At 41.8% G+C, this 26,883-nt stretch overlaps 1 protein-coding gene across 1 annotated transcript; it reads left to right on the top strand.

The window, feature by feature from the left end:
* Window positions 1-8,088: 8,088 nt before the first annotated feature.
* Window positions 8,089-11,655, top strand: LOC143375369 (uncharacterized). The gene is given in 3 exon segments (XM_076824374.1): window positions 8,089-8,167; window positions 9,931-11,029; window positions 11,103-11,655. Coding segments are annotated over 3 exon segments (1,731 nt in total).
* The last annotated feature ends 15,228 nt before the right edge of the window (window positions 11,656-26,883 follow it).

Below are 26,883 nucleotides of genomic sequence, written 5' to 3'. Positions count from 1 at the left end.
CCCTGCATTCTAGAGAAAGCCGATGGACATTTGCAGAGGAATTGCAAAATATACATGAACTATTTCGGGTTTGAGTAACAATGTTCAGTCTTAAAGAAGCTGGACCGCGATTTATTTGCTTTATTTCATCCTCAATAGATAAATTACAATTAAAACATAGCCGACTTTCAGCTCCTATATCAATGGGTTTAGAATGTAATCGGTGGCGTCTAAGAATTGCAATTTCCTTTTTGATAACATTTTCTTCGCCATTTATTCGCGACATTTGTCGATTACGAAAACTACGACTGCAAACATAGCAGCAAGTTCGATTTCTATATGCCATAATGTAACAGTTTAAAAATAGAGCGCGCGTGCTGCGCTAAGCAATCGGACAGCGGAATGTATTACTACAGTGTTAGCGTCGATTTCGTCCTCCAGCATCGGCAACGATTTCATAGCTTTCGGCTGGCTAGCTAAACGCGAGATCCCTCATGCAGCGTAGTCCCTCACCACTTCTGACAGATCGACGGTGCGGTGGAGGGGGAACTACTAGCGAGGTGGTAAAGCGGAGAGAGACCGCTGGTCAAAGTCAAAGTGAGGCGTAGCGCGAACCTACCGTAATTTTTCTTTTTGCCGTTTGATTAGCTGTATCTCAATAATTATCCATCACAGACGTTTTTGCCTATTACATATTTTCTTCACCAGGTCATAAGCTACAACATATGTGAAAATGAACGAGATTAACCGGGATTAAATTTCCCATGTAATTAGTGCGGGGTTCTTTTCCAGTTCGTTGACGAACCATGAAACACAATCCGCGTCGCGGCGACATCGATACGTCGACAGTGATGTATCGTACGAGCAATGCATATAATATGCAATGCTGTGCACTTTATGGTGTTGATACGCGCGCAATTTACTATCCATTTCACCCATTCGGTGATTGTCCTCTGTTTTTTCAATGATGCACTCAAGATCGGCGTACACCACGAAGGGGAGCCGCTCCTTCATACAGTGGTTGCTGAATTTGAGCAGATTGTTTCCTTCGCTGGGCATCAGGATGGCGCAATCATTCATTTGCCCGCAGTCCAGCGAATGGGCCTCCAACGTCTCGGCAGATCCAAAGTAGTGCATGCACCTGCAAAAAATCAAAAATTTTTATTTAATTTTTTTCAACGATATTTTTTCAACGTTTCATAAGTTTATATACATACCGATCGCAGATGAATTTTTTTTCTCTGTGCCTGCTCAACTGCATGCTCACCAGCCGGGATAAGTCCTTGATCAGCACAAAGTGCTCTACATCGCCGTGCTCATGATTCGGCGTGTAGAGCAGATTGACGTGTTGATCCCTCTTTTGGCTGGTGAGGCGCAGCGGAAAGACCGTCGATCCTTTCTCCATCCCGAAGGTGTACACGTTGACGGAGATGCCGTTCTGCCCCTCAAACTTCCCAAGCTGCTCCAGGGACATTGGAAACTCAATGCCCTGGAGATTTAGCACGGATGCATAGTTGGGGTATGAACTTGAGCGATCAACGTGTATTTCGGCTGGATAGAGAGCTGCGACCACTGCCCACGCGAAGCAGGCGTTTTCCTCGGATCACACGCTAATTGTAGCTTTCTTCATCAATATTTCCCGCGGCAACTTGAAGTGGCACCCTGCGCGCAGCGGATTGTACTTATTCACGTTGACAATCAAATTGTGGATTTGTAATAGTGCCCATCCGCTGTCGCGTACCTGGAACTCTTCCAACGATGCCAGGGTGGGTTCGATGATACATCGTTAGTACCACTCCTGTAGATCGGATGTACCGAAAAGTTCGCAGTTTCGGGTATTGATGCTTTTACAAGCATGCTTGTCCCCCGCCACAAATTCGCCGTTGAACACAGTGTTCACGTTGAGGTTCTGATGTTTCCTCAAGGCGCCTCGTACATGCTCCAGCACAATGGTCTCCGCATCCTGGAGGAAGTTGCGCGGCTCGATATAATTCGAATTTAACACTGCACCAGTTAATACGCGACTATCGAACGCAGTGCCTATTTCGCGCCACAAAAGTCCTGTGCTCGAATGTCCGGCACCTTCATGCACGAAACGTCCGCGCAACGAATATTTTAGTCCTTCGAGCTGCGCGATTCGAGCAACCAGCGATTGCTGAACACCGATGGATAATCGCGGGCGTTTCACTCGGCTGTGTTCTTCCAACGATTCGATACACTCGATGCACCGTTCTTCCCACGCGAGGTACTCTTCGCGTGAAATCAATCGCGCAGATTGATCCAACAATTGACGTTCTACTTGCGTGAATTCTCCCGTGGTTGTAAATGGAATATGTCTTTTCCGCGCAACACGTTGCAGCGATTTGAGACTTTGTGCAGTTTAGAGTGCGCTTTTTAAGACTGATACCATGGTTTGGTATCTCTGCCTAACTCTTTTGGCGTACTCCCATCCCTCGAATGCACCGCATGCAAAAACAACGATCCGTCCCAGCATGGTTCTGTGCAGTTTCTGCCGATACAGCATAATTCTTTCTATGATTCGCGCGTATGACGAATTAGCGCGCAAAATCATCCGACACAGTTCCTGCTGACACCGCATAATTCTAAGATTCGGCACTTTCACAGATATTATATTACATTCAACACGTGTCGAGACTTTTATCCTTGAAGGTGGGGCTCAAATTACATACAATAGCGCGATATGCTGCGATGTTAAGATTGGAAAGCATTACGGAAAAATTGGTATCTTTAAAATAAAATGCTGTGGTGGGGGAGGCAATTGTACCTCTATTTAAGCCGAGCTCTTGGACGCTATTCCATCAATCGCTCAGTAGCCTCAGTGACTTTGACGGAACAGACGGTACTCCGTAAAAAATGTAGTGCACATCAAAATGTACAAACTCAGCTTAAACGATTCATCCTGCGCAGCCGGCAACGATGGTGGGTTTCCAAATAAATGTGAACAACAGCAGCAACAACTACATCATCATCAACAATCCAATATGAGGTATGTAAGCGTTACTATACACTTTTCATTTACTTCATTCACTGTAACCGCAAACGACCGAAGTATCAATTTCATGTACTTGTTTCTTACAGTTCTGGATCCATATCGCTAAAAACGATGAAAACATCGAAACCATCAATCGTACGGATCCTGGGGCGAGATTATCCACTGACTGCAACAGTTTATAAACGTCTAACAACAGGAATTCGCATTGGTATAGATTTGTGTCACGTGGAGATCGCCATTGCCGATAATAAAGGCAGCGAGTTAAGCTATTCAATGTCTACGTGGAAGCTCCTGCTACAAAACGAGGTGGACATACTCCAACGATTACGCAGCAACGCAACATCGCCCCAAACTCACATTATAATTGATCATTTACGACTAGAGTTCACGCGTATGCATGATGATCACCTTATTAAAATCACCGATAATCGCGTTGTCATATATATGACTGAAGCCACGATGTGTAAACTATTCGCGTACAATCATTGCATTGAACATATGTACACGTGGCTAACTGAAAATATGTACTCTGTAAGCAGTAAATATGCCACTTTCGTAGACGTTCCACGTAGCGCTACCGCGCCAACAGATTATGTAAAATTAATTTTTGAAAGCGAACACTTCGAACATCATTCATTGATCGATTCTGAATTGTTAGCATGTGCAATCAATCATATTGTGGATGATGCTCGTAGTAAAAAATGTTAAATTATATTCTTTTAATTTTATGATTTGTAACAATATATATATCTTAAACGTATATTATTTCTCCATTTCATTCACCCATCATCCTCCTCGCCACCTAATTTTAAGATTCGGCGTTTCTGTGTTACATTTCATTCTTCGCGCCGTCGTAAGACATCATCCCGCACGGCCGCTCCAGGGGAGTCGAATTACGCGAGATCGCGTGAAACGCTGCGACGTTAAATCCGAACGCTTTGAAATACTGTTAGCTTTAGAATGCATGCGATTCTATCCCCTATGTAGTGGTGTCTCTTTCCCTCCTAGAATTTTAACTTTAAAGTAATGCTCCGTCTCTTTCCCCCCAAGACGCGATGTCGAAAAACGCCGATCTTTCCTGACATCGTTCGAAACAATTTGTGATGCATACTGGTTTGGAAAAAAATTTCTAGGACAGTCCCCACCCTGGGTTAGGTCTGAAAAAATTTTCGGGTGGGCCAAGTTCTGAAAGAGATTTTTTCGGGCGTCAGTGCCTCCCCTTGAAAAATTTCCGACGGTTGACCAGGTCTGGAGAGGCCTCCGCGGCGGCTCGGCCCGGACTGATCCCCTCCACGATTACGGCTTCCCCCACTCCGCGGCTTGTGCGCGCGCACCCGCTCTTCCATTCCCCGCAGGCCCCGCGCCCAAGTTTCTCTCCGCCGCGCTCCCCCGCGCGCCCTCACTTCCCCCCGCCCCCGCGCTCCCCTGAGAGGACCAGGCCTAGAATCCCCCTTGTAATACTACTTATCTTCAATTGGCACAATCCCGAACACAACGCTGGCGCCGATGAGATGCAGGCATCTCTAAGATTTAAACAATTTTCGATTTCTAATATATCCAATTCAAAACCCTTCTCTAAACATTTCCCCGTGAATGTATTGTTTTGAAGAGACAAATGTCGCAATCCGCTCGTTACCTCCGACAGATATTGGTCAACGGGCCCCTCGCATCTCCCGAACGACAGTGATTTCAGCGTCAACTTCCCCTTTGAAGCCCGTAGCGCCGATGGACGAATTGTTACGCCTCTTAAATTTAAGGTACTGAGGTTCACGCAGCCTTCACAAGCTATGGCTAGTACTTGCGGTTTCAGTGAGCTAGATAGGGATCGCTCGTCAAGACTAATGTTCGATACATATCGCCCGCAGCACTGAAGCATCTAGTAAATCGCCTCCGTGGAAATGGGCCGATGACCCCATTCATTGTCCGACCTCCAGTCCTCCAAGTTGACGACCGTCGTTCCCCGGTGGGACGCCAAGGTCGCTCTTCTCCACAGTCGCGAGACCCGCTCCATCCTGGCTCGTTCCGGGTACGGAAGTAGCGCTGCGATCACCGCCACGCACTTCTCCGGTAGTACGGATGCACCCCAAGGTTTGATGGTCAAGCCTCCGAATGGATCCGGACCCGGTGGATCAGCCGGCGCTGTGCTGAGAGGAATCAGCACCGCCTCATGCCAGGAGTCCCCAAGAAAGACTTTCAGCTTCCGCTTGTGGCACAGGATTGGTTAAGCCGCTGCCGCCTCTACCACTAGTTTAGCCTGCTCCGGTGCAGCAAAGGTGACGAATGCCACATTCCCGGAGTTCTGATGGTGAATATTTCTGCTTTATGAAAAATTTCCGAAGCCTTATCATAGAATTGTAGATATAAGTTCATGAGAGGTTGAATATGAACAATAGGACTACGGCAATTTGAGCGAGGTATGATCCATATGTCAAACGCAAATGATGTTCCCTCTCACGCCTTTGGTGTCCGATGATCTCCAGTTTTTCCTCCACTTCCCAGAGTGAATTGTCCGTGTCGTCCTTCCATGGCATTAGTCCCGGGTGTCCCTTGATGACTTCATGGATTGCCGTATATTCCTCCAGAGATGGTCCCAATTTCGTGATATTTAAGCGTAGATCTGGCTGATAATAATAATAGTGCTTATTTTGAACGATCTTTACTCCCGTTAACGTGGTTGTATGTGTTCTTTCGGTGCAGTCGGGATGTAATTCTAATATTCCGGTGTGCTCTATTGTAACAATTTGACTTTTTCTTCCATTGCAAATTATATGGAGAGATTCTGTTCGATCCAATGAATATAGCCAAGCGCCTGATACTTTAAGTTTCTCCCAGTATTGCTCGTGATACGTCTTCATCCGAATATTACAATTTTGGAAAGTGTCTTCCTGACTTCCAGTCCCCAACAGCAACCAAAGTTCGCAAGATTTTGAATTTTTTACTTTATATAAAGGTGTTTCTGGTTGACACAAGAAGTGATCATGCAGTTTCAGACAAGAACTTAAAAATCTATCGTCAACGATGAAATATGTTCGGAGGTCCGTGCTGAACCCTATATTCCTTGCTCGTGGCTCAAGGTCCGCAGATATTGTAACATTTGAATTTATAATTTGTTTTGAAGGCCAAAAGTACGCATGATAGAGCTCAAATTTAATTCGGTCTATTAATGGTATGTGTATTGTGACTATTATTTTTCCGTTATAATATCCTAAGTCTACTGTAGTTAGTTTTGACAATTCTTCGATTCTATGGACATACATAGGAAGTTCATAGCCCGTAACAGATTCTCGTATCTCCTGTAAGACGATTCCCAGTCTGGGTCCACTAAGCAAGGAAGGGTGCAATTCACCTTGACGAGCTGTCACTATGGCTGTCATTAACGTTTGAATTCCATTGATATAATGATTAAGAGAGATTTCAACAGAATTTGAGTATTGAATTAAGGCCAAAGAGTAATTTAATGTTTTGAATGCTCCCTGTGCTTCAATTAATTTGTTTATTTCGAGCCTGTTACTATCAATTTTGTTTGCTAATTGCTCCATTATTTCATGGGTATGATGTAGGTCGCTCATGACTATGTGAGTTTGATTTTTAACGATCTGAGTTATAACACGTTGATAATCATATAGTCTATCAATTTCCCTTTCAAAATACTCGGCATCCTCCATGTTCAGTGTACTAAACAAGGAACAACTTAAAGAACCCACGAATCCAAGCGGTACGCTTCGGCGAGTTATTGTTTTCGGAGGTTTTGATAATTTCGAAGGCAGCGTGATAATTTCAGAGATTAGCTGTTCTGCTTCCATGTGCAGGTGCATGACCTCAGTCACTCTACCCTTCAAATACCCTATTCTTAATAGCGAGGTACAGTCTGTTTTAACTACAAGTAATATACAATTTTGATAAACATTTTCCAAAGTTTCGTTTTCATGTTCCCAATTGTTGCTAATTTTTTGGATGTCAATAAATAACGCTACACGCCAATCCGTACTCGCGAATTCTACGCCGCTTTCCCTTTCGTAGTACAGTCCCGGATTAGCAGGCATCCGTGTGATACGGTATTCTTTCAGGTCGTTATCAGGCTCCTCCATAGGTTTACTCATAGACACAAGACATGCCCAGATAATTACCAAATTTAATCGATTCAGCCGTGAACCGCCCATTCTTTTCCTTAAACCAACATTAATTTATCCGGGTGCTTCGTAAAAAGTTTTCCCTTGTCGTCCTCCAATACAATGCCTCTTCCCTCCAAGGCTCCAACAATCCTGTTGTATGGACCATGGTAGCGTTCACCAAATTTTCCTCTTTTCGGTTCTACTAGGACACGTGCCATGTCCCTCACCTCTCCTTTAAACGGACGTACCGATTTATCATAATATAATTTAGACTTTTCCTTAGCTTTGATCAAATTATTCCCAGCTAATGTTTGCATTTCGGAAAGGCGTATTATTAGGTCTTGCAAGTATGAATTATATACGGGTAGATTTTCGTTTTCGTCTGGAAAGGAATTTGGACAACGAGCTATTTTACCGAATACTAACTCGTATGGTGTAAAAATTATTGGCTTCATAAACCGAGGTATTGTATGAAAACATTGCAAAAGGTACCAAACGATCCCAATCGTCGTAGTCTTTGATATAATGACTGATATATTCAGTTAATAGTAGTACTAGTACAAGGCGGGTTCTAATTCAAATTTGTTTTTTGCCGGCGGGCTGGCGGCGGATGACGTCATAGAGATGGCGGAGTGGTGGGGGTATAGCGCGAGGAGCAGATAGATATCGATATCGAACCGATCTCGAACCGATACACCGAAGTGCATCGAGGAGGAGGAGGAACCGCGGGTGAAGGTGCGCTGCTACTCTGGAGCGTGGTACAGACTGTCGGTAAGGAAGGAAATATTAATTTTATGATATTAATATAAATGAAAAAACTTCTCGGGGCGACGGGGCTCGAACCCAAGACCTCCGCGGTACGAGTCAGCCACCTAACCAACTCCCCCAAACGCCGTCTCTGACATTAATCTTTTCCGAATGGTACATATAGTCAGCGTATAATAATTTATTTTTATGAGAAATTGAGTCGGATGGTGTCGGATGATGTCGGGAAAGATCGGTGTTTTACATACCACGTATTTGTGGGACGAGGGTATGGGGAAAGAGAGAGCATTACTTAGTGGTACAATCACAGTTATTTTAAAGCTAAATTCGGAGAGGGGAAGAGACAGCACTACATAGTGGTACAAGTACATTTATTCTAAAGCTAAAATTTTTTCAAAGTGTTTTTCAATTTCACGTCGCTGCATATCGCGCGATCTCGCGTAATTCGACTCCTCTGGAGCAGCCGTGCAGGGTGATGTCTCTTGGCGGCGCGAATGTAATATGCTACTTTTGGAAACGTCGTACGTGAGAATCATAGAAAGAATTATGCAGCGCCAGCAAATCTTAAAAGTTAGGTGACGAGGAGGATGATGGGCGAATGAAATGGTACAAATCATAAAATTAAAAGAATATAATTAAAAGAATATAATTTAAAATTTTTTATTACGAGCATCACCCACAATATGATTGATTGCACATGCTAACAATTCACAATCGATCAATGAATGCTGTTCGAAGTGTTCGCTTTTAGAAATTAATTTTACATAATCTGTTGGCGCTGTAGCGCTACATAGAACGTCTACGAAAGTGGCATATTTACTGCTTACAGAGTACATATTTTCAGTTAGCCACGTATACATATGTTCAATGCAATGATTGTACGCGAATAGTTTACACATCGTGGCTTCAGTCATATATATGACAACGCGATTATCGGTGATTTTAATAAGTTGATCATCATGCATACGCGTGAACTCTAGTCGTAAATGATCAATTATAATGTGAGTTTGGGGCGATGTTGCGTTGCTGCGTAATCGTTGGAGTATGTCCACCTCGTTTTGTAGCAGGAGCTTCCACGTAGACATTGAAAAGCTTAACTCGCTGCCTTTATTATCGGCTATGGCGATCTCCACGTGACACAAATCCATACCAATGCGAATTCCTGTTGTTAGACGTTTATAAACTGTTGCAGTCAGTGGATAATCACGCCCCAGGATACGTACGATTGATGGTTTCGATGTTTTCATCGTTTTTAGCGATATGGATCCAGAACTGTAAGAAACAAGTACATGAAATTGATACTTCGGTCGTTTGCGGTTACAGTGAATGAAGTAAATGAAAAGTGTATAGTAACGCTTACATACCTCATATTGGATTGTTGATGATGATGTAGTTGTTGCTGCTGTTGTTCACATTTATTTGGAAACCCACCATCGTTGCCGGCTGCGCAGGATGAATCGTTTAAGCTGTGTTTGTACATTTTGATGTGCACTACATTTTTTACGGAGTACCGTCTGTTCCGTCAAAGTCACTGAGGCTACTGAGCGATTGATGGAATAGCGTCCAAGAGCTCGGCTTAAATAGAGGTACAATTGCCTCCCCCACCACAGCATTTTATTTTAAAGCTACCAATTTTTCCGTAATGTTTTCCAATCTTAACATCGCAGCATATCGCGCGATTGTATGTAATTTGAGCCCCACCTTCAAGGATAAAAGTCTCGACACGTGTTGAATGTAATATAATATCTGTGAAAGTGCCGAATCTTAGAATTATGCGGTGTCAGCAGGAACTGTGTCGGATGATTTTGCGCGCTAATTCGTCATACGCGCGAATCATAGAAAGAATTATGCTGTATCGGCAGAAACTGCACAGAACCATGCTGGGACGGATCGTTGTTTTTGCATGCGGTGCATTCGAGGGATGGGAGTACGCCAAAAGAGTTAGGCAGAGATACCAAACCATGGTATCAGTCTTAAAAAGCGCACTCTAAACTGCACAAAGTCTCAAATCGCTGCAACGTGTTGCGCGGAAAAGACATATTCCATTTACAACCACGGGAGAATTCACGCAAGTAGAACGTCAATTGTTGGATCAATCTGCGCGATTGATTTCACGCGTAGAGTACCTCGCGTGGGAAGAACGGTGCATCGAGTGTATCGAATCGTTGGAAGAACACAGCCGAGTGAAACGCCCGCGATTATCGATCGGTGTTCAGCAATCGCTGGTTGCTCGAATCGCGCAGCTCGAAGGACTAAAATATTCGTTGCGCGGACGTTTCGTGCATGAAGGTGCCGGACATTCGAGCACAGGACTTTTGTGGCGCGAAATAGGCACTGCGTTCGATAGTCGCGTATTAACTGGTGCAGTGTTAAATTCGAATTATATCGAGCCGCGCAACTTTCTCCAGGATGCGGAGACCATTGTGCTGGAGCATGTACGAGGCGCCTTGAGGAAACATCAGAACCTCAAAGTGAACACTGTGTTCAACGGCGAATTTGTGGCGGGGGACAAGCATGCTTGTAAAAGCATCAATACCCGAAACTGCGAACTCTTCGGTACATCCGATCTACAGGAGTGGTACCAACGATGTATCATCGAACCCACCCTGGCATCGTTGGAAGAGTTCCAGGTACGCGACAGCGGATGGGCACTATTACAAATCCACAATTTGATTGTCAACGTGAATAAGTACAATCCGCTGCGCGCAGGGTGCCACTTCAAGTTGCCGCGGGAAATATTGATGAAGAAAGCTACAATTAGCGTGTGATCCGAGGAAAACGCCTGCTTCGCGTGGGCAGTGGTCGCAGCTCTCCATCCCGCCGAAAGAAACCCTCATCGGCCAAGTTCATATCCACATTATACATTGGTGCTAAATCTCCAGGGCATTGAGTTTCCAATGTCTACGAAGCAAATTGTAAAGTTTGAAGGGTTGAACAACAACTCCATCAACGTCTATAGCTTCGAGAAGAAGAAGAAGAAGGGGTCAACAGTCTTTCCGTTGCGCCTCACCAGCCAAAAGAGGGATCGACACGTCAACCTGCTCTACACGCCAAATCAAGAGCACGGCGATGTAGGGCACTTTGTATGGATCAAGAACTTGTCCCGGCTGGTGAGCGCACAGCTGAGCAAGAAGAAGGCAAAGAAATTCATCTGTGATCTGTGCGTATATAAAATGATGAAATATTGAAACGTCCCCATGAAAAATTAAATAAAAAATTTTTGATTTTTGCAGATGCATGCACTACTTTGGATCCGCCGAGAAGTTGGAGGCCCACACAGTGGATTGCCGAGAGATGAACGACTGCGCCATTCTGCTGCCTAGCCAGGACAACAATTTTCTCAGTTTCGATGGCTACGACAGGAAGGAACGACTCCCCTTCGTGGTGTACGCCGATCTAGAGTGCATCCTAGAGAAAACGGAGAATGTCCAGAAGGATGCGGGGGAGCACAAATTGTGCACATACCAGAAACATAAGGTGCACAGTATTGGCTATTATATGCATTGCTCGTACGATGCATCGTTATCAGCATATCGATATCATCGCGATGTGGATTGCGTTTCTTGGTTCGTGAAAGAGCTGAAAAATTTTGCAAACTTCGCTAAACCCATCCTGGCCAATAATGTTCCCTTGGAAAAGTTGACGAAAGACCAGTGGAGGGCATTTCACAGCGCGAAGCATTGCCACATTTGTGAAAAGCCATTCGAGGCTGATGATAAACGAGTGCATGATCATTGCCATCTAACGAACGGTTTAGAAGCCCCGCGCATTCGAAGTGCAATTTAAATTATAAAAACGCGTTTTACATCGCAATAGTTTTCCATAATATATCCGGCTATGATTCGCATTTTATTATCGAGGAAATAGCTACCGCTTTCGAAGGCAGCGTTGACGTATTGCCCATAACTAAAGAAAAATATATTTCATTCACGAAAAATGTCGAAGATACGGCTGAAGAATCAGACTCGCGAAATTGTATTAAATTGCGATTCATCGATTCGTACAAATTTCTAAATACCAGTCTCGACAAATTAGCATCTCTTCTTAGCGCGGATAAATTAAAAATTTTACGATCCTAATTTGAAACATTATCCATCGAAGATTTCAATTTATTGACGCGAAAGGGTGTATTTCCGTACGAATACCTTGATTGCGCGAACAAGCTGCAGGATCCATGCTTACCACCGCGCGAATCATTCTACAGTTCGTTAACGGGTGAGACTGTATCCGAGAGCGATTACGCACACGCCGAGACTGTCTAGCAGCGTTTCGGGATTAAAACCTTGGGCGAATACAGCGATTAGTATTAGAAAACAGATGTCTTATCCTACTGACAATCCATATAATATGCCCCGCTTAAATAAGAAGGTTCCGGGGCTGATGAAGGACGAAAATAATGGGATGATATTGACCGAATTCATAGGTCTTAGAGCGAAAATGTATGCACTCCGCGTAGATGGCAAAAAAGATACGAAAAAGGCGAAAGGCGTCAAGACCAACGTCAAAGCCAGAACGATAACTTTCGACGACTACGCGCAGTGTTTGCAAAAGGAGATCGAAATGGTTCGCAGGCAATCCTGCATACGGTCGAAATTGCACAAAGTGTACACAATTTCGGAATCCAAAATCGTTCTAAGTCCATACGACGACAAGCGGTATATCGTACCCGATTCAACTGACACGCTGCCCTGGGGACATTATAGAATACCATTGTAAAATAAAAAATTATTGTATTTATTAACTCGTTCTTATAAATAGCGGAATTATTGCATAAAAATAAAATAAAATTCTTTGCACATGTATAGAAATTATTAGATTTATTAACTCGTTCTAATAAAATAGTGAAATTATGTAAAATAAAATTGCTCACACACACACACACACACATATATATATATATATATATATATATATATATATATATATATCATTGTATTTTATTGAATCATGTATTATTATTATTATTTTACAATACATTATTTTTATTTATCCAAGAATTGTGTGATTTATCAAATCCCAGCCACTTGACGTATACCTTATCCCCCTTTCTACGCAGCACTTTTTCCACTAGATACACATCAGGATCGGTGACGCGTTGCAGCTCGTGTTCATAGAATCCTCCGGCAACGGGTTTTCCACAGGAATCGACGAGCAGATACGTCGCGGGATTAGTTGCCTGTACTTTGGCTATCTCGAACACCTCTGTTGTCCAATTCGGCGTATAGCCTTTATCGAAGATGGTTTTAAATTTGCTCACGCGCACAAACTCGCCCAACTCGAATCTCGCTGGAGCAGCGATCTTTATGTTGCTGTATACGGTGGCTAGCAGCTTGTCGGCGATCGCAGGGGTAACATCGCAAGGACGCATTCCGATGGTTCTATGTTTTCGCGCGTTATACTCTGCAAGTAGACGCGGTAGCGCATCGGTCCATCTATAGGCTCCATTGAGCGTAAACAGTTTCCACATATTGTTCTTCAAAGTTCGATTGAAACGTTCTACGACGGAGGCCTTCATCACTGAATACGTTGAATAATGATTAATGTCGTGCTTCTTCAAGAGTTTCTGCACATCGGTGTTGTAAAATTCTTTTCCTTGATCGGTTTGCAAATTTTTCGGATATAGATCTCTAAATATCTTTGCAAACGCTTTAGTCACCTCAGCGCCACTTTTAGTCTTGAGCGGCAACGCCCATGCATACTTGCTCAACACATCGATGACGGTGAGCATGTAGTGGTGACCCTGGTTGAATCGCGCGTATGGACGCATTTCTACAATGTCAGCTTGCCACAGATCGTCGTATCCACGCACTAAGACGCGCCTCCGAGGAAAATGTCTTAGAGCTGGAGCGTGCAATTCCTCCACAAGTTGTAGCTTCTTGTGGCCATGGTTTTCTTCACTCATGGATTTCGATAATGGCTGCATGTTTGATCGCAGATGTATCTTTGCCACGAATGATGCGATAATTATCGTGTACGTGCATTATGTGCTCTCCACCGCCCCAAGGAAATTCTGGACAAGTTCAACCGTCTCGCATGATTCTCCTTCGCATTGTTGCTGCGGGATAGGATTCAGTGCTTGCGATATCTTTTGAACGCTGTTTTGCAACATCAGCATATCTCTCTGAAACGCGACCAGCTTCATCTCTAATTCTTCCTGCTGCTCTCTCAAAAGTTTAATGCTCTTTTCCACATATAGTTTATTAACGGCATCTGTGTCGGCCACCGGCTGAGCTATGCGTCGTATCTTGCGCGATTTTGCATCAAAGTCGGCACCGGTCACGCAAAGAGCGTTATCACGCATATAATTTCGAAGCATGCCGCTCCATTTGTAATAGTCCATTGTAGCTGCTCCACTCTTCTCGAGCGATACCCCAAATTTGTTGATCGGCATCTCGACGCATACAGTGCACATCATCGGCGTGCGGTTTAATTTATAATGAGGCCTGCCTCGCGGAGTTCCTCGATAATCGATAGAATTTCGTTGTCGTGCGAGTTGTTACCCGCCTGACGTGACGCTTCCAGCAAACGCAATCGATCCACCAGCTCGTTGGGATCATCCCAGTGCACATAATCGATCTTGTTATCGTTTACCACCATGACTCGCGGTGTCCTTAGACCTTTCCCCGCTTTACTGGTCAATACACGGGGTAGTAGTGGCGCAATTACATGTTTGTACTTGTATCCCTTGTTACCCAATATGGGGTTTTGTGCGCTATGGCCACGTCTGTGAGCATTCGTCATCAGCAGTATACTTTTGTATTTTTGTTTATCAGCATCTATGTATATAGCATCATCGGGAATTCTCTTGAAAATCAGTTCGTACAGACCGGGCGTTCCTCCATATCTTACACCGTCTATGATTATATTATCATCCTTGTCCATATCGAAAGCCTTATCCCCCAGCATCATTCCACTACCACCACAGTATACACCGTACACATAATCTATGGTCGTATCCCTATCACCACTTAGGTTTGCGCTCATGTATTTTTGTCCCAGCGGACCGAAATGGTTGCGAAACGTTTCTTGCCCCTCGGCTGTTTGGAGTTGCTCTCTAATAGATGCTGCAAGCGACTCATCGGCAGAAGTTTCATACACGTCTTCGTCATCATTGGTTGTGAGCGACTGTACATCTGGAAATGTATTTATTGACGCAGGAGGAACCGTGGAATCTTTTCATGCGACATTCAACCGTTTCCGCTTCGATTGAACTGGTGTGGAGGTTACGAGCGAATTTTCCAATGACATGTATGACTGTTTACTATTTCTTTTACGCGATGCGTTCCATTTCGGCCGGATTTTTGTTTTAGGCGATAATGTTTCAATGCTCATACTCGTCGCAGGTGATATGTCAGCTTCTGTCTCAGCAGTATTTTCCACAATATGTTTTAAGGGCTCGGTAATAGGTTTAAAGTATCTTTCCAGCGCGATATCTTTATCCATCTTGTCAGTCTTCAAAGACTGATGTTTCCTGCGAATGGATTCGCTGGTTTTTGCAATTTCCATCGCTATTCTCTCGCGATCCTTAATCTCCTGACTACTAATCATCATTGTATCGCAGACGTTGCTTTCCCACCGACGTGTTGACGACGATTGAGCATCTCACGGTACCGCAAACTCGTTAAATCCCTTTCTATAACGTCCATTGGACATCGCGCTATCTTTATCTATCACCATGAAACCATACTCCAGCTGCCAACAATTATGACACAAAGCACAGAAATCCTCGTAAGACATATCAGTGTTTACATGATCGTTGTACACATATATCAAGTTGGTACCATCCTGCTTAAACAGTATCAACAGATTCGCATTGTCGCGTATAAGATGTTTGGGAATCTTTGCATACGTCTGACAGAGATAGAAGCAGTCGACGTTCGAGTGGCGCCCCATTGCAAAGTATTCCCTTATCGTATCTTGCTTGTCGCATGCCACGTCATCAAAGATAAAAATGGAATTCGGAAGCGATTCGCTCGGTGGGATGACGTCACTGTTATTTGAAAATGTAAAGTAGCCAATTTCATCTATCGCAGTCAATAAATTCTCCAAATACTTATATTTTGGCTGTTGCAACGACTTGGAATACACGTACACGTTCTCGAAGCACACGCCGTGAGGACTTTCCAAAAAGCTGACCAGCACGTTGGTCTTTCCACAATTTGATGGGCCACTAATGAGGCAGCGTATAGTGTTTGGTAGTCGTTTTCGGAGACATCATTTGCGATTTATCGTCAAAATTAGTCACGCGTATCGCCACAGGTTGTCGCACGAATCGCATCCTCTCCGTGAACTGCGAAAAATGATTTTGATACGTCGAAGCTGCGGTGCGCTCTGTTTATAGGCTCGCGCCGAAGCAAAACAGCTCATTATTCAAAATGCTTCTGACCCTGTCGGATAATTGTGATATTCGAGACCTAACCGCTGAGCAGTTGAAATATATACCAAAGATTATTCTACTGCGAGAGTTTGGCAGACACATCGATCAGTTGTGGGACAGACTCCCCGAGCATATAAAAGCCGATTCTGAGGTTCAGCAGTATCGTCGGTGCTTGGAACATTATAATCGCCCTTGGCAGCGAACGCATATCGACGGTCCAGCACCATTGATTAAAAACTGCAGCGAATGTCGCCGAAGAGAGTAAAGAAAGGTTGTGGTCTGTTAAATCGGGCGATAAATGCGTTACCTGTCGAATTACATATTCCGGGATATCAGTTTTGTGGTCCAGGAACTCATCTGGCAAAACGATTGGCTAGAAGCGATCGAGGCATCAATCCGTTGGACGCAGCGTGTCGCGAACACGATATTGCATATTCGCGTAGCAACGACCTCGGTGAAAGGCACACGGCAGATAAGGTTCTCGCTGACAAAGCGCGAAAACGCATCGTTACGCGAGACTCGACTCTGGGTGAAAGAGGTGCTGCTACAGCTGTTTGGGCAGCTATGAAAGCTAAGACGAAAATCGGAATAGGGATGAAAACAAAACCCCGCAGAAGGACTGTAAGGAGAGCATCGCAAAAGCGGATACTTCCGGTGGCAAAACGAGGTGGCATATTACCACTTCTCCCGCTGCTAGGTGTTCTCGGATCATTAGCCGGTGGAGCAACGGGGATCGCCAAGGCGGTAAACGATAATAAGGCGGCGCAACATCAGCTGCAGGAAATGCAGCGTCATAATCGCACCATGGAAGGTCGCGGACTTTTTCTCGCACCATACAAGCGCGGACAGGGAATATCGAAACAAAAAAAAAAAAAAACGCCGAAAAGACAATAAAAATGCCCGAAGGCGTAACTACAGATGCGCAATTGGGGGAGTTGGAAAACGTATGCTTATTCCATTTTTTAGAGGTGTTTTTATGCGCAATGCACTACCTGTTGGAGGAGTACGTCGAAACGAGAGCGGTATCGTGAATTTGGATAATGTCGAGGGACCGGGGACTCATTGGGTGGCTTATGCGAAGAGGAGGCGTCGAGCTGTATACTTCGACAGCTTTGGCAATCTTCGACCGCCTAAGGAATTGGTACAATATCTGGATAAAGATGTGAAAATCGAATACAATCACGCGCCTTATCAGGAGTACAATCAGAGCAATTGTGGTCAACTATGTCTACGCTTTCTACAAACGATTGCCCGCAAATTTAAGGACTGACTTCTCACCATTTTGATTCAGTACGAGTCCAGTCGTACAGCTTGGAATATGTCGTTAACATTCACTCTAACCGGCAAGAGTAGCACCCTCGCGGTGAGCTACTTTCCACCCATAGATTTGAGCGACGATGATTACGAGCTTGGCCTAACAATCCTTGAAACTTACCATACAATACCCAACATCGACTCGAGCAACGATAAATTCTACTTCACCACAAACTATGAGACCAACAGCAGCGTCGACACCAGCCATGAATACATTACGATTCCCCACGGTTCATACGAATTAGACGCCATTGCCAAGTATTTGAAACAACGATTACTCGAGCGGTATCCTCAAAAACTCGATGGCACCGATGCCAACGATGGCAGCGACAACGATGAGTATCCTATAGTGTTGCGCCCCAACAACAACACCATGAAAAGTGAGCTGTACTGCTCGTTCATTGTAGACTTTACGAAGCCCAATAACATTGGATCGTTACTGGGATTCTCGATGAATCGCGTATTAGAACCGGGACAGTGGCACGAATCGGACGATCCGATTAATATCAAGAATGTGAACATTATTCGCGTAGAATGTAGCGTGACCGCTGGCGCGTACAGCAATGGGAAGCGCGTACATACGATACATGAATTTTCTCCCAGAGTACCGCCGGGATATAAGATATCGGAATCGCCCGCGCAGATCATTTACCTTCCAATCACCGCACAGGTCATTTCAGATCTAACGATACGCGTTGTGGATCAAGACGGACGGTTGCTTGATTTTCGAGGTGAAGAGATTACCCTCAGACTGCACGTACGACGACGTCGATGATAATACATGTGGTGCGGTCGAATGAGATGCTTGTGTTGAACGACTCCAGAAACACGTTTCTTCCAAACGAAATTGTTTGCAACAACAACAACAACAACAATAACAACTGCAACAGCTCTGATTACGCTAAAAAGAAGAGGCTCAGTGCTGCGAACATTGCATTTTTGAAATCGCTGGGATTCATTGTACGCAATTAAGTTGAAAAATGACCGACATTCTAAGCATTGGCGCGAAGCCGACGTTTGATGATGGTATCGTCAAGCTTGAGACTCACACATACAACCCTTACGTCAACACGACGTTTGGATACAGCGATGGGATAAGAATACCTATACAGCAACAGGATTTATACACATAACCGTGTGAAAGTTGCCTCTACCTGGAGGGGAAATTGACGATAAATATAAATAAGCCGAATGATGTATCAACGGTGATGTTGGGAAATAATTGCATGGCATTCATATTTGATGAGATTCGATACGAACTGAATGGTGTGGAGATTGATCGCAACAGAAACGTTGGAATAACTAGCACGCTTAAAAACTATGTATCGATGACATCTGATGAAGACAAAAATGTGGAGAATGCGGGATGGGGATTGAAACGGCACGATGAGCTAATAGTGAAAAATCATTTCACTTTTTGCATACCGCTCAAATATTTGTTGGGATTTTGCGAGGACTACAAACGCATGGTTATTAATGCACGTCACGAATTGATTTTAATACGATCGCGCAACGATAACATTTCTCTAATAGGATCGCCGACGTTGGAACCAGAAATTGAATTACATAAAGTGCAATGGCGGATGCCTCACGTGACGCTGAACGACGTTAATAAGCTGTCGTTGCTACATGCTTTCGAAAGTGGACAAAACCTGAGCATTAGTTTTCGCTCGTGGTATCTGTACGAGTATCCTCTCTTATAGAGCACCACCAAGCATTCGTGGGCCGTGAAGGCAGCTGCACAGTTAGAGAAGCCGCGATACATTATCTTTGCTCTACAGAGTGCTCGAAAGAATGTGATGACTGAAGATGTTACTCGATTTGACCATTGCAAATTGACCAATGTAAAACTTTTTCTCAACTCGGAATTTTACCCGTACGATGACATGAACTTGGACTTTGACAAGAATAGACACGCCATCTTATTTAACATGTATACGCATTTTCGTAAATCGTATTACGGACATAGTTGCAACGAGGCATTATTCACCGTGGCCCAATTTTTGCAATTTGGCCCCCTCGTGGTGATTGATTGCTCGCGACAAAATGAGTCGATCAAGAATAGCACCGTGGACGTGCGCATAGAATTTGATTGTAAAGAAAACGTACCTGCAAATACTACGGCCTACTGTTTGATTCTGCACGATCGGGTGGTTGAATACAATCCGCTGACAAATGTGGTGCGCAAAATCAATTAAATTACTGCGCTTCTTGTCCGCCCTCTCCTGTACCAAATTCGTACAAAATTTCATCGTGAAAATTGAGATGCTTTACGAGAAAGAGTGCATTCTCCAGTCTGTCTTGGAAGCGAACGGACCTCTAAATTGTATCGATAATGGTCGTACCAACATTCGTTGACCTGCAAGGGTTCATCGTCGATGGAAGATTTGTCGCGAAGGAAGTGGCTATCCTACGAAAGGGAACAATTCTCTCGCACTATATTTTTGGGAGTTCGATGCCACAATATCTTCTTACAAAATCCGACAAATCGAGCATCCGGTGGTTGGTGGCAAAACATCATGGACTACGTTGGAAAGATGGAGACGATCCGTACAGTATGGCTAAACAGCTAATTATGAAAGCTGTAGCCGATGCGATCGACGAGGAAGATGACATACCCCATGTCGTATATGTTAAAGGGCTGCAGAAACGCGATTGGCTCTTGGATTTCCTCGATGAAAATACGAGAGTGGACGTGATCATCGAGACGCTGGACATTGACTACGAGGATATCAAATCCCTAAATAAGCTAAATGTAGTTAATACTCTGCGATGAGGCTGACACGCAAAGCACTGTGCCATGCAAAATGTATTTAAAAATATTCAACTGGTGGTCTAAACGCCAGAGGGAAATACACAAATAAAATATAATAAATTTTTAATGCATAACTGTTTTGCTTCACCCTCCTCAACCACCAACCTCCTGCATGCACGCTAGATTAAGAAGATAGTTGTAATTATTATGTAGAAGTAGTACGATTCATGATCAAAGCGGTAACCATACACGTATGATAGACGTTTGATAGATGTTCAGAGTGGTACGTTAGGCGTTGAAAGCGGTACGATAGACGTTTGATAGACGTTCAGAGTGGTACGTTAGGCGTTGAAAGTGGTACGATAGACGTTCGATACACGTTCAGAGTGGTACGTTAGGCGTTGAAAGTGGTTCAATAGACGTCCAATACACGTTCGATACGCGATCAAAAGTGGTGTGACCTAATCGAATGATGTGTCCAAAGAAGAAGGGAGAAGAATTCGAAGGATATGATAAGTGCACTCTGAGGATGGTCAGTGAATAATTCGAATATGTATAGAAGGTGAGGATGGTCAGCGAAAATGCAGGTGGCCTGTGATGAAGATGGCGAAGAACAAAGGCATCCTACTTTGCAAAGCTATGCAACTTTAGGCATGGGCCCACATGTGGCAGCTTGGAGATGCAGCGAGACCAGTTGTCTTCAAATCGTGGTCAACGTGCAGTCTCTTTGACAGTTCTTTGAAACACTTTTTGCATTTTTTGTGTTACGTGAAATTGCTTTGAAGAAGATTGCTTTTGAAGGATATTATCAATCGTTCAACGCATGGAAATGCAATCGATTAATACCGTAAGTTTCCATTATCATATTTTAGTGAATCGTTGTGTTAGTAACTTTGAGAATTATAAGAAAACTCGGTTTCAGATTATGTCATTGCCCATGAATTTGAAACGTCCGGCTACCGCTACGATCACCGCTGCTGCGGCAGTTATCCATTCATCCAGCCCGAAAATGTATGTGGCCTGTCGAAATGTTGCGGTTCAAACCGAAGAAATTCGATGTGCAGAACTTTATGAGGCGGAAGCTAATCAGGATGGCGACATTTTTTTAAAAGTTTTTAAAAAATGCGATAATCCAATACACGACTACTTCGAGGATGATGAGGAATATTGGATGCATCGATATGAACAACAAACGTTTTTACGCGATTTCGATGATGATGATAATGCACAAATAACTATATCTCGGAATAATCATGAGTATCATCCAAAGAGTGTGGTTTGGCGAAACGTCAAAGCGGAAAATATTGATTTTGATACGTATAGGAATAAAGTATCGGGGCTTCGGGCTAGTGTTGTTGCAGTTGAAACTGACCCTGTGCAAGTTCCTATGGATTTACCATTAACTAATCTATTTGCTGATGATGTGATCGAGTGGGATAATTAAGCCAAATAAATTTTAATTATATTTTTTATATTCTATATTATTCCTTCATATTATTCTTTCATATTATTATTTGTAACAATATATATATTTCTTAAACATATATTATTTCTCAATTTTATTTACCCGTGTTCCTCTTCCCACGGCCTAACTTTTAAGATTCGCCGTTTCAATAATTATTATTTCTCTGCGTCAGCAGAAATCGGGGCGTGATTATCCACTGACTGCAACAGCTTATAAACGTCTAACTATAGGAATTCGCATTGGTATGGATTTGTGTCACGTTGAGATCGCCATAGCCGACAATAAAGGCAGCGAGTTAAGCTTTTCAATGTCTACGTGGAAGCTCCTGCTACAAAACGAGGTGGACATACTCCAACGATTACGCAGCAACGCAACATCGCCCCAAACTCACATTATAATTGATCATTTACGACTAGAGTTCACGCGTATGCATGATGATCAACTTATTAAAATCACCGATAATCGCGTTGTCATATATATGACTGAAGCCACGATGTGTAAATTATTCGCGTACAATCATTGCATTGAACATATGTATACGTGGCTAACTGAAAATATGTACTCTGTAAGCAGTAAATATGCCACTTTCGTAGACGTTCTACGTAGCGCTACCGCGCCAACAGATTATGTAAAATTAATTTCTGAAAGCGAACACTTCGAACAGCATTCATTGATTGATTGTGAATTGTTAGCATGTGCAATCAATCATATTGTGCATGATGCTCGTAGTAAAAAATGTTAAATTATATTCTTTTATGATTTGTAACAATATATATCTTAAACCTATATTATTTCTCCATTGCATTCACCCATCATCCTCCCCGCCATCTAATTTTAAGATTCCGTTTCTGTGTTACATTTCATTCTTCGCGCCGCCAAGTGACATCACCCTGCACGGCTGCTCCAGAGGAGTCGAATTACGCGAGATCGCGCGATACGCAGCGACGTTAAATCGGAACGCTTTGAAATACTGTTAGCTTTAGAATGCATGCGATTCTATCCCCTATGTAGTGGTGTCTCTTTCCCTCCTAGAATTTTAACTTTAAAGTAATGCTCCGTCTCTTTCCCTCGAAGACGCGGTGTCGAGAAACGCCGATCTTTCCCGACATCGTCCGAAACAATTTCTGATAAAATTTCTCATAAAAATAAATTATTATACGCCGACATTGTGTGTGTGTGTGTGTGTGTGTGTGTGTGTGTGTGTGTGTGTGTGTCACATATGTGACGCTCCGTTGGTTTCGCTATATGTACCATTCGGAAAAGACTAATGTCAGAGACGGCGTTTGGGGGAGTTGGTTAGGCGGCTGACTCGTACCGCGGAGGTCTTGGGTTCGCGCCCCGTCGCCCCGAAAAGTTTTTTTCATTTATATTAATATCATAAAAATAATATTTCCTTCCTTACCGACAGTCTGTTGTACCACGCTCCAGAGTAGCACCTTCCTTACCGACAGTCTGTACCACGCTCCAGAGTAGCGCACCGTCACCCCGCGGTTTCCTCCTCCTCCTCCTCGATGATACCCCCGCACCGTCACCCCGCGGTTCCTCCTCCTCCTCCTCGATGATACCCCCCACCACTCCGCCATTTCTATGACGTCATCCGCCGCCAGCCCGCCGACAAAAAAACAAATTTTCAAATTTGAGTTTCAAGGTCATGATCATGACCTTGAAACTCAAATTTGAATTAGAATCCCCCTTGTCATACTACTTCAATATCGGTTCTAATATCGGATTCAATATCGGTTTTTCAATATCAGTTTTTCGATATCAGTTTTTCAATATCGGTTTTTCAACATCGGTCCTAATATCGGTTTTTCAATATCGGTTTTTCAATATCGGTTTTTCAATATCGGTTTTTCAATATCAGTTTTTCGATATCAGTTTTTCAATATCGGTTTTTCAATATCGGTCCTAATATCGGTTTTTCAATATCGGTTTTTCAATATCGGTCCTAATATCGGTTTTTCAATATCGGTTTTTCAATATCAGTTTTTCAATATTTGGTTTTCAATATCGGTTTTTCAATATCGGTTTTTCAATATCAGTTTTTCAATATTTGTTCTCCAATATCGGTTTTTCAATATCGGTTCTAATATCGGATTCAATATCGGTTTTTCAATATCGGTTTTTCAATATCGGTCCTAATATCGGTTTTTCAATATCGGTCCTAATATCGGTTTTTCAATATCGGTTTTTCAATATCGGTTTTTCAATATTTGTTTTTCAATATCGGTTTTTCAATATCAGTTTTTTGATATCAGTTTTTCGATATCAGTTCTTCAATATTTGTTTTTCAATATCGGTTTTTCAATATCGCTTTTTCAATATCGGTTTTGCAATATCAGTTTTTCAATATCGGTTTTTCAATATCGGTTTTTCAATATCGGTTTTTCAATATCAGTTTTTCAATATTTGGTTTTCAATATCGGTTTTTCAATATCGGTTTTTCAATATCAGTTTTTCAATATTTGTTCTCCAATATCGGTTTTTCAATATCGGTTCTAATATCGGATTCAATATCGGTTTATCAATATCGGTTTTTCAATATCGGTCCTAATATCGGTCCTAATATCGGTTTTTCAATATCGGTCCTAATATCGGTTTTTCAATATCGGTTTTTCAATATCGGTTTTTCAATATTTGTTTTTCAATATCGGTTTTTCAATATCAGTTTTTTTATATCAGTTGTTCAATATTTGGTTTTCAATATCGGTTTTTGAATATCGGTTCTAATATCGGTTTCAATATCGGTTTTTGAATATCGGCTTTGCAATATCAGTTTTTCAATATCGGTTTTTCAATATCGGTTCTAATATCGGATTCAATATCGGTTTTTCAATATCGGTTTTTCAATATCGGTCCTAATATCGGTTTTTCAATATCGGTCCTAATATCGGTTTTTCAATATCGGTTTCAATATCGGTTTTTCAATATCGGTTTTGCAATATCAGTTTTTCGATATAAGTTTTTCAATATCGGTTTTTCAATATCGGTTTTGCAATATCAGTTTCTCAATATCAGTTTTTCAATATTTGGTTTTCAATATCGGTTTTTCAATATCGGTTCTAATATCGGTTTCAATATCGGTTTTGCAATATCAGTTTTTCGATATAGGTTTTTCAATACCGGTTTTTCAATATCGGTTTTTCAATATCAGTTTTTCAATATTTGGTTTTCAATATCGGTTTTTGAATATCGGTTCTAATATCGGATTCAATATCGGTTTTTCAATATCGGTTTTTCAATATCAATTTTTCGATATCAGTTTTTCAATATTTGGTTTTCAATATCCGTTTTTGAATATCGGTTTTTGAATATCGGTTCTAATATCGGTTTCAGTATCGGTTTTTGAATAACGGTTTTCCAATATCAGTTTTTGAATATCGGTTTTTGAATATCGGTTTTTCAATATTTGTTTTTCAATATCGGTTCTACTATCGGTTTCAATATCGGTTTTTCAATATCGGTTTTTCAATATCAGTTTTTCGATGTAAGTTTTTCAATATTGGTTTTTCAATATCGCTTTTTCAATATCGGTTTTTCAATATCAGTTTTTCGATATCAGTTTTTCAATATTTGTTTTTCAATATCGGTTTTTCAATATCGGTTTTTCAATATCGGTTTTTCAATATCAGTTTTTCGATATCAGTTTTTCGATATCAGTTTTTCAATATTTGTTTTTCAATATCGGTTTTTCAATATCGCTTTTTCAATATCGGTTTTTCAATATCAGTTTTTCGATATCAGTTTTTCAATATTTGTTTTTCAATATCGGTTTTTCAATATCAGTTTTTCGATATCAGTTTTTCAATATTTGTTTTTCAATATCGGTTTTTCAATATCGGTTTTTCAATATCGGTTTATCAATATCGGTTTTTCAATATCAGTTTTTCGATATCAGTTTTTCAATATTTGTTTTTCAATATCGGTTTTTCAATATCGGTTTTGCAATATCGGTTCTAATATCGGATTCAATATCGGTTTTTGAATATCGGTTCTAATATCGGATTCAATATCGGTTTTTCAATATCGGTTCTAATATCGGATTCAATATCGGTTTTTCAATATCGGTTTTGCAATATCAGTTTTTCGATATAGGTTTTTCAATATCGGTTTTTCAATATCGGTTTTTCAATATCGGTTTTTCAATATCGGTTTTTCAATATTTGTTTTTCAATATCGGTTTTTCAATATCGGTTTTTCAATATCAGTTTTTCGATATCAGTTTTTCAATATTTGTTTTTCAATATCGGTTTTTCAATATCGGTTTTTCAATATCGGTTTTTCAATATTTGTTTTTCAATATCGGTTTTTCAATATCGGTTTTTCAATATCAGTTTTTCGATATCAGTTTTTCAATATTTGTTTTTCAATATCGGTTTTTCAATATCGGTTTTGCAATATCAGTTTTTCGGTATAGGTTTTTCAATATCGGTTTTTCAATATCGGTTTTTCAATATCAGTTTTTCAATATTTGGTTTTCAATATCGGTTTTTCAATATCGGTTTTTCAATATCAGTTTTTCAATATTTGTTCTCCAATATCGGTTTTTCAATATCGGTTCTAATATCGGATTCAATATCGGTTTTTCAATATCGGTTTTTCAATATCGGTCCTAATATCGGTTTTTCAATATCGGTCCTAATATCGGTTTTTCAATATCGGTTTTTCAATATCGGTTTTTCAATATTTGTTTTTCAATATCGGTTTTTCAATATCAGTTTTTTGATATCAGTTTTTCGATATCAGTTCCTCAATATTTGTTTTTCAATATCGGTTTTTCAATATCGCTTTTTCAATATCGGTTTTGCAATATCGGTTCTAATATCGGATTCAATATCGGTTTTTGAATATCGGTTCTAATATCGGATTCAATATCGGTTTTTGAATATCGGTTCTAATATCGGATTCAATATCGGTTTTTCAATATCGGTTCTAATATCGGATTCAATATCGGTTTTTCAATATCGGTTTTGCAGTATCAGTTTTTCGATATAGTTTTTTTAATATCGGTTTTTCAATATCGGTTTTTCAATATCGGTTTTTCAATATCGGTTTTTCAATATTTGTTTTTCAATATCGGTTTTTCAATATCGGTTTTTCAAT

This window comes from Andrena cerasifolii, chromosome 12, assembly GCF_050908995.1.
Source record: "Andrena cerasifolii isolate SP2316 chromosome 12, iyAndCera1_principal, whole genome shotgun sequence".
NCBI lineage: Eukaryota > Metazoa > Arthropoda > Insecta > Hymenoptera > Andrenidae > Andrena > Andrena cerasifolii.
Note: the sequence above shows the minus strand (reverse complement) of the source record. Positions and strands in the feature narration are given on the sequence as shown.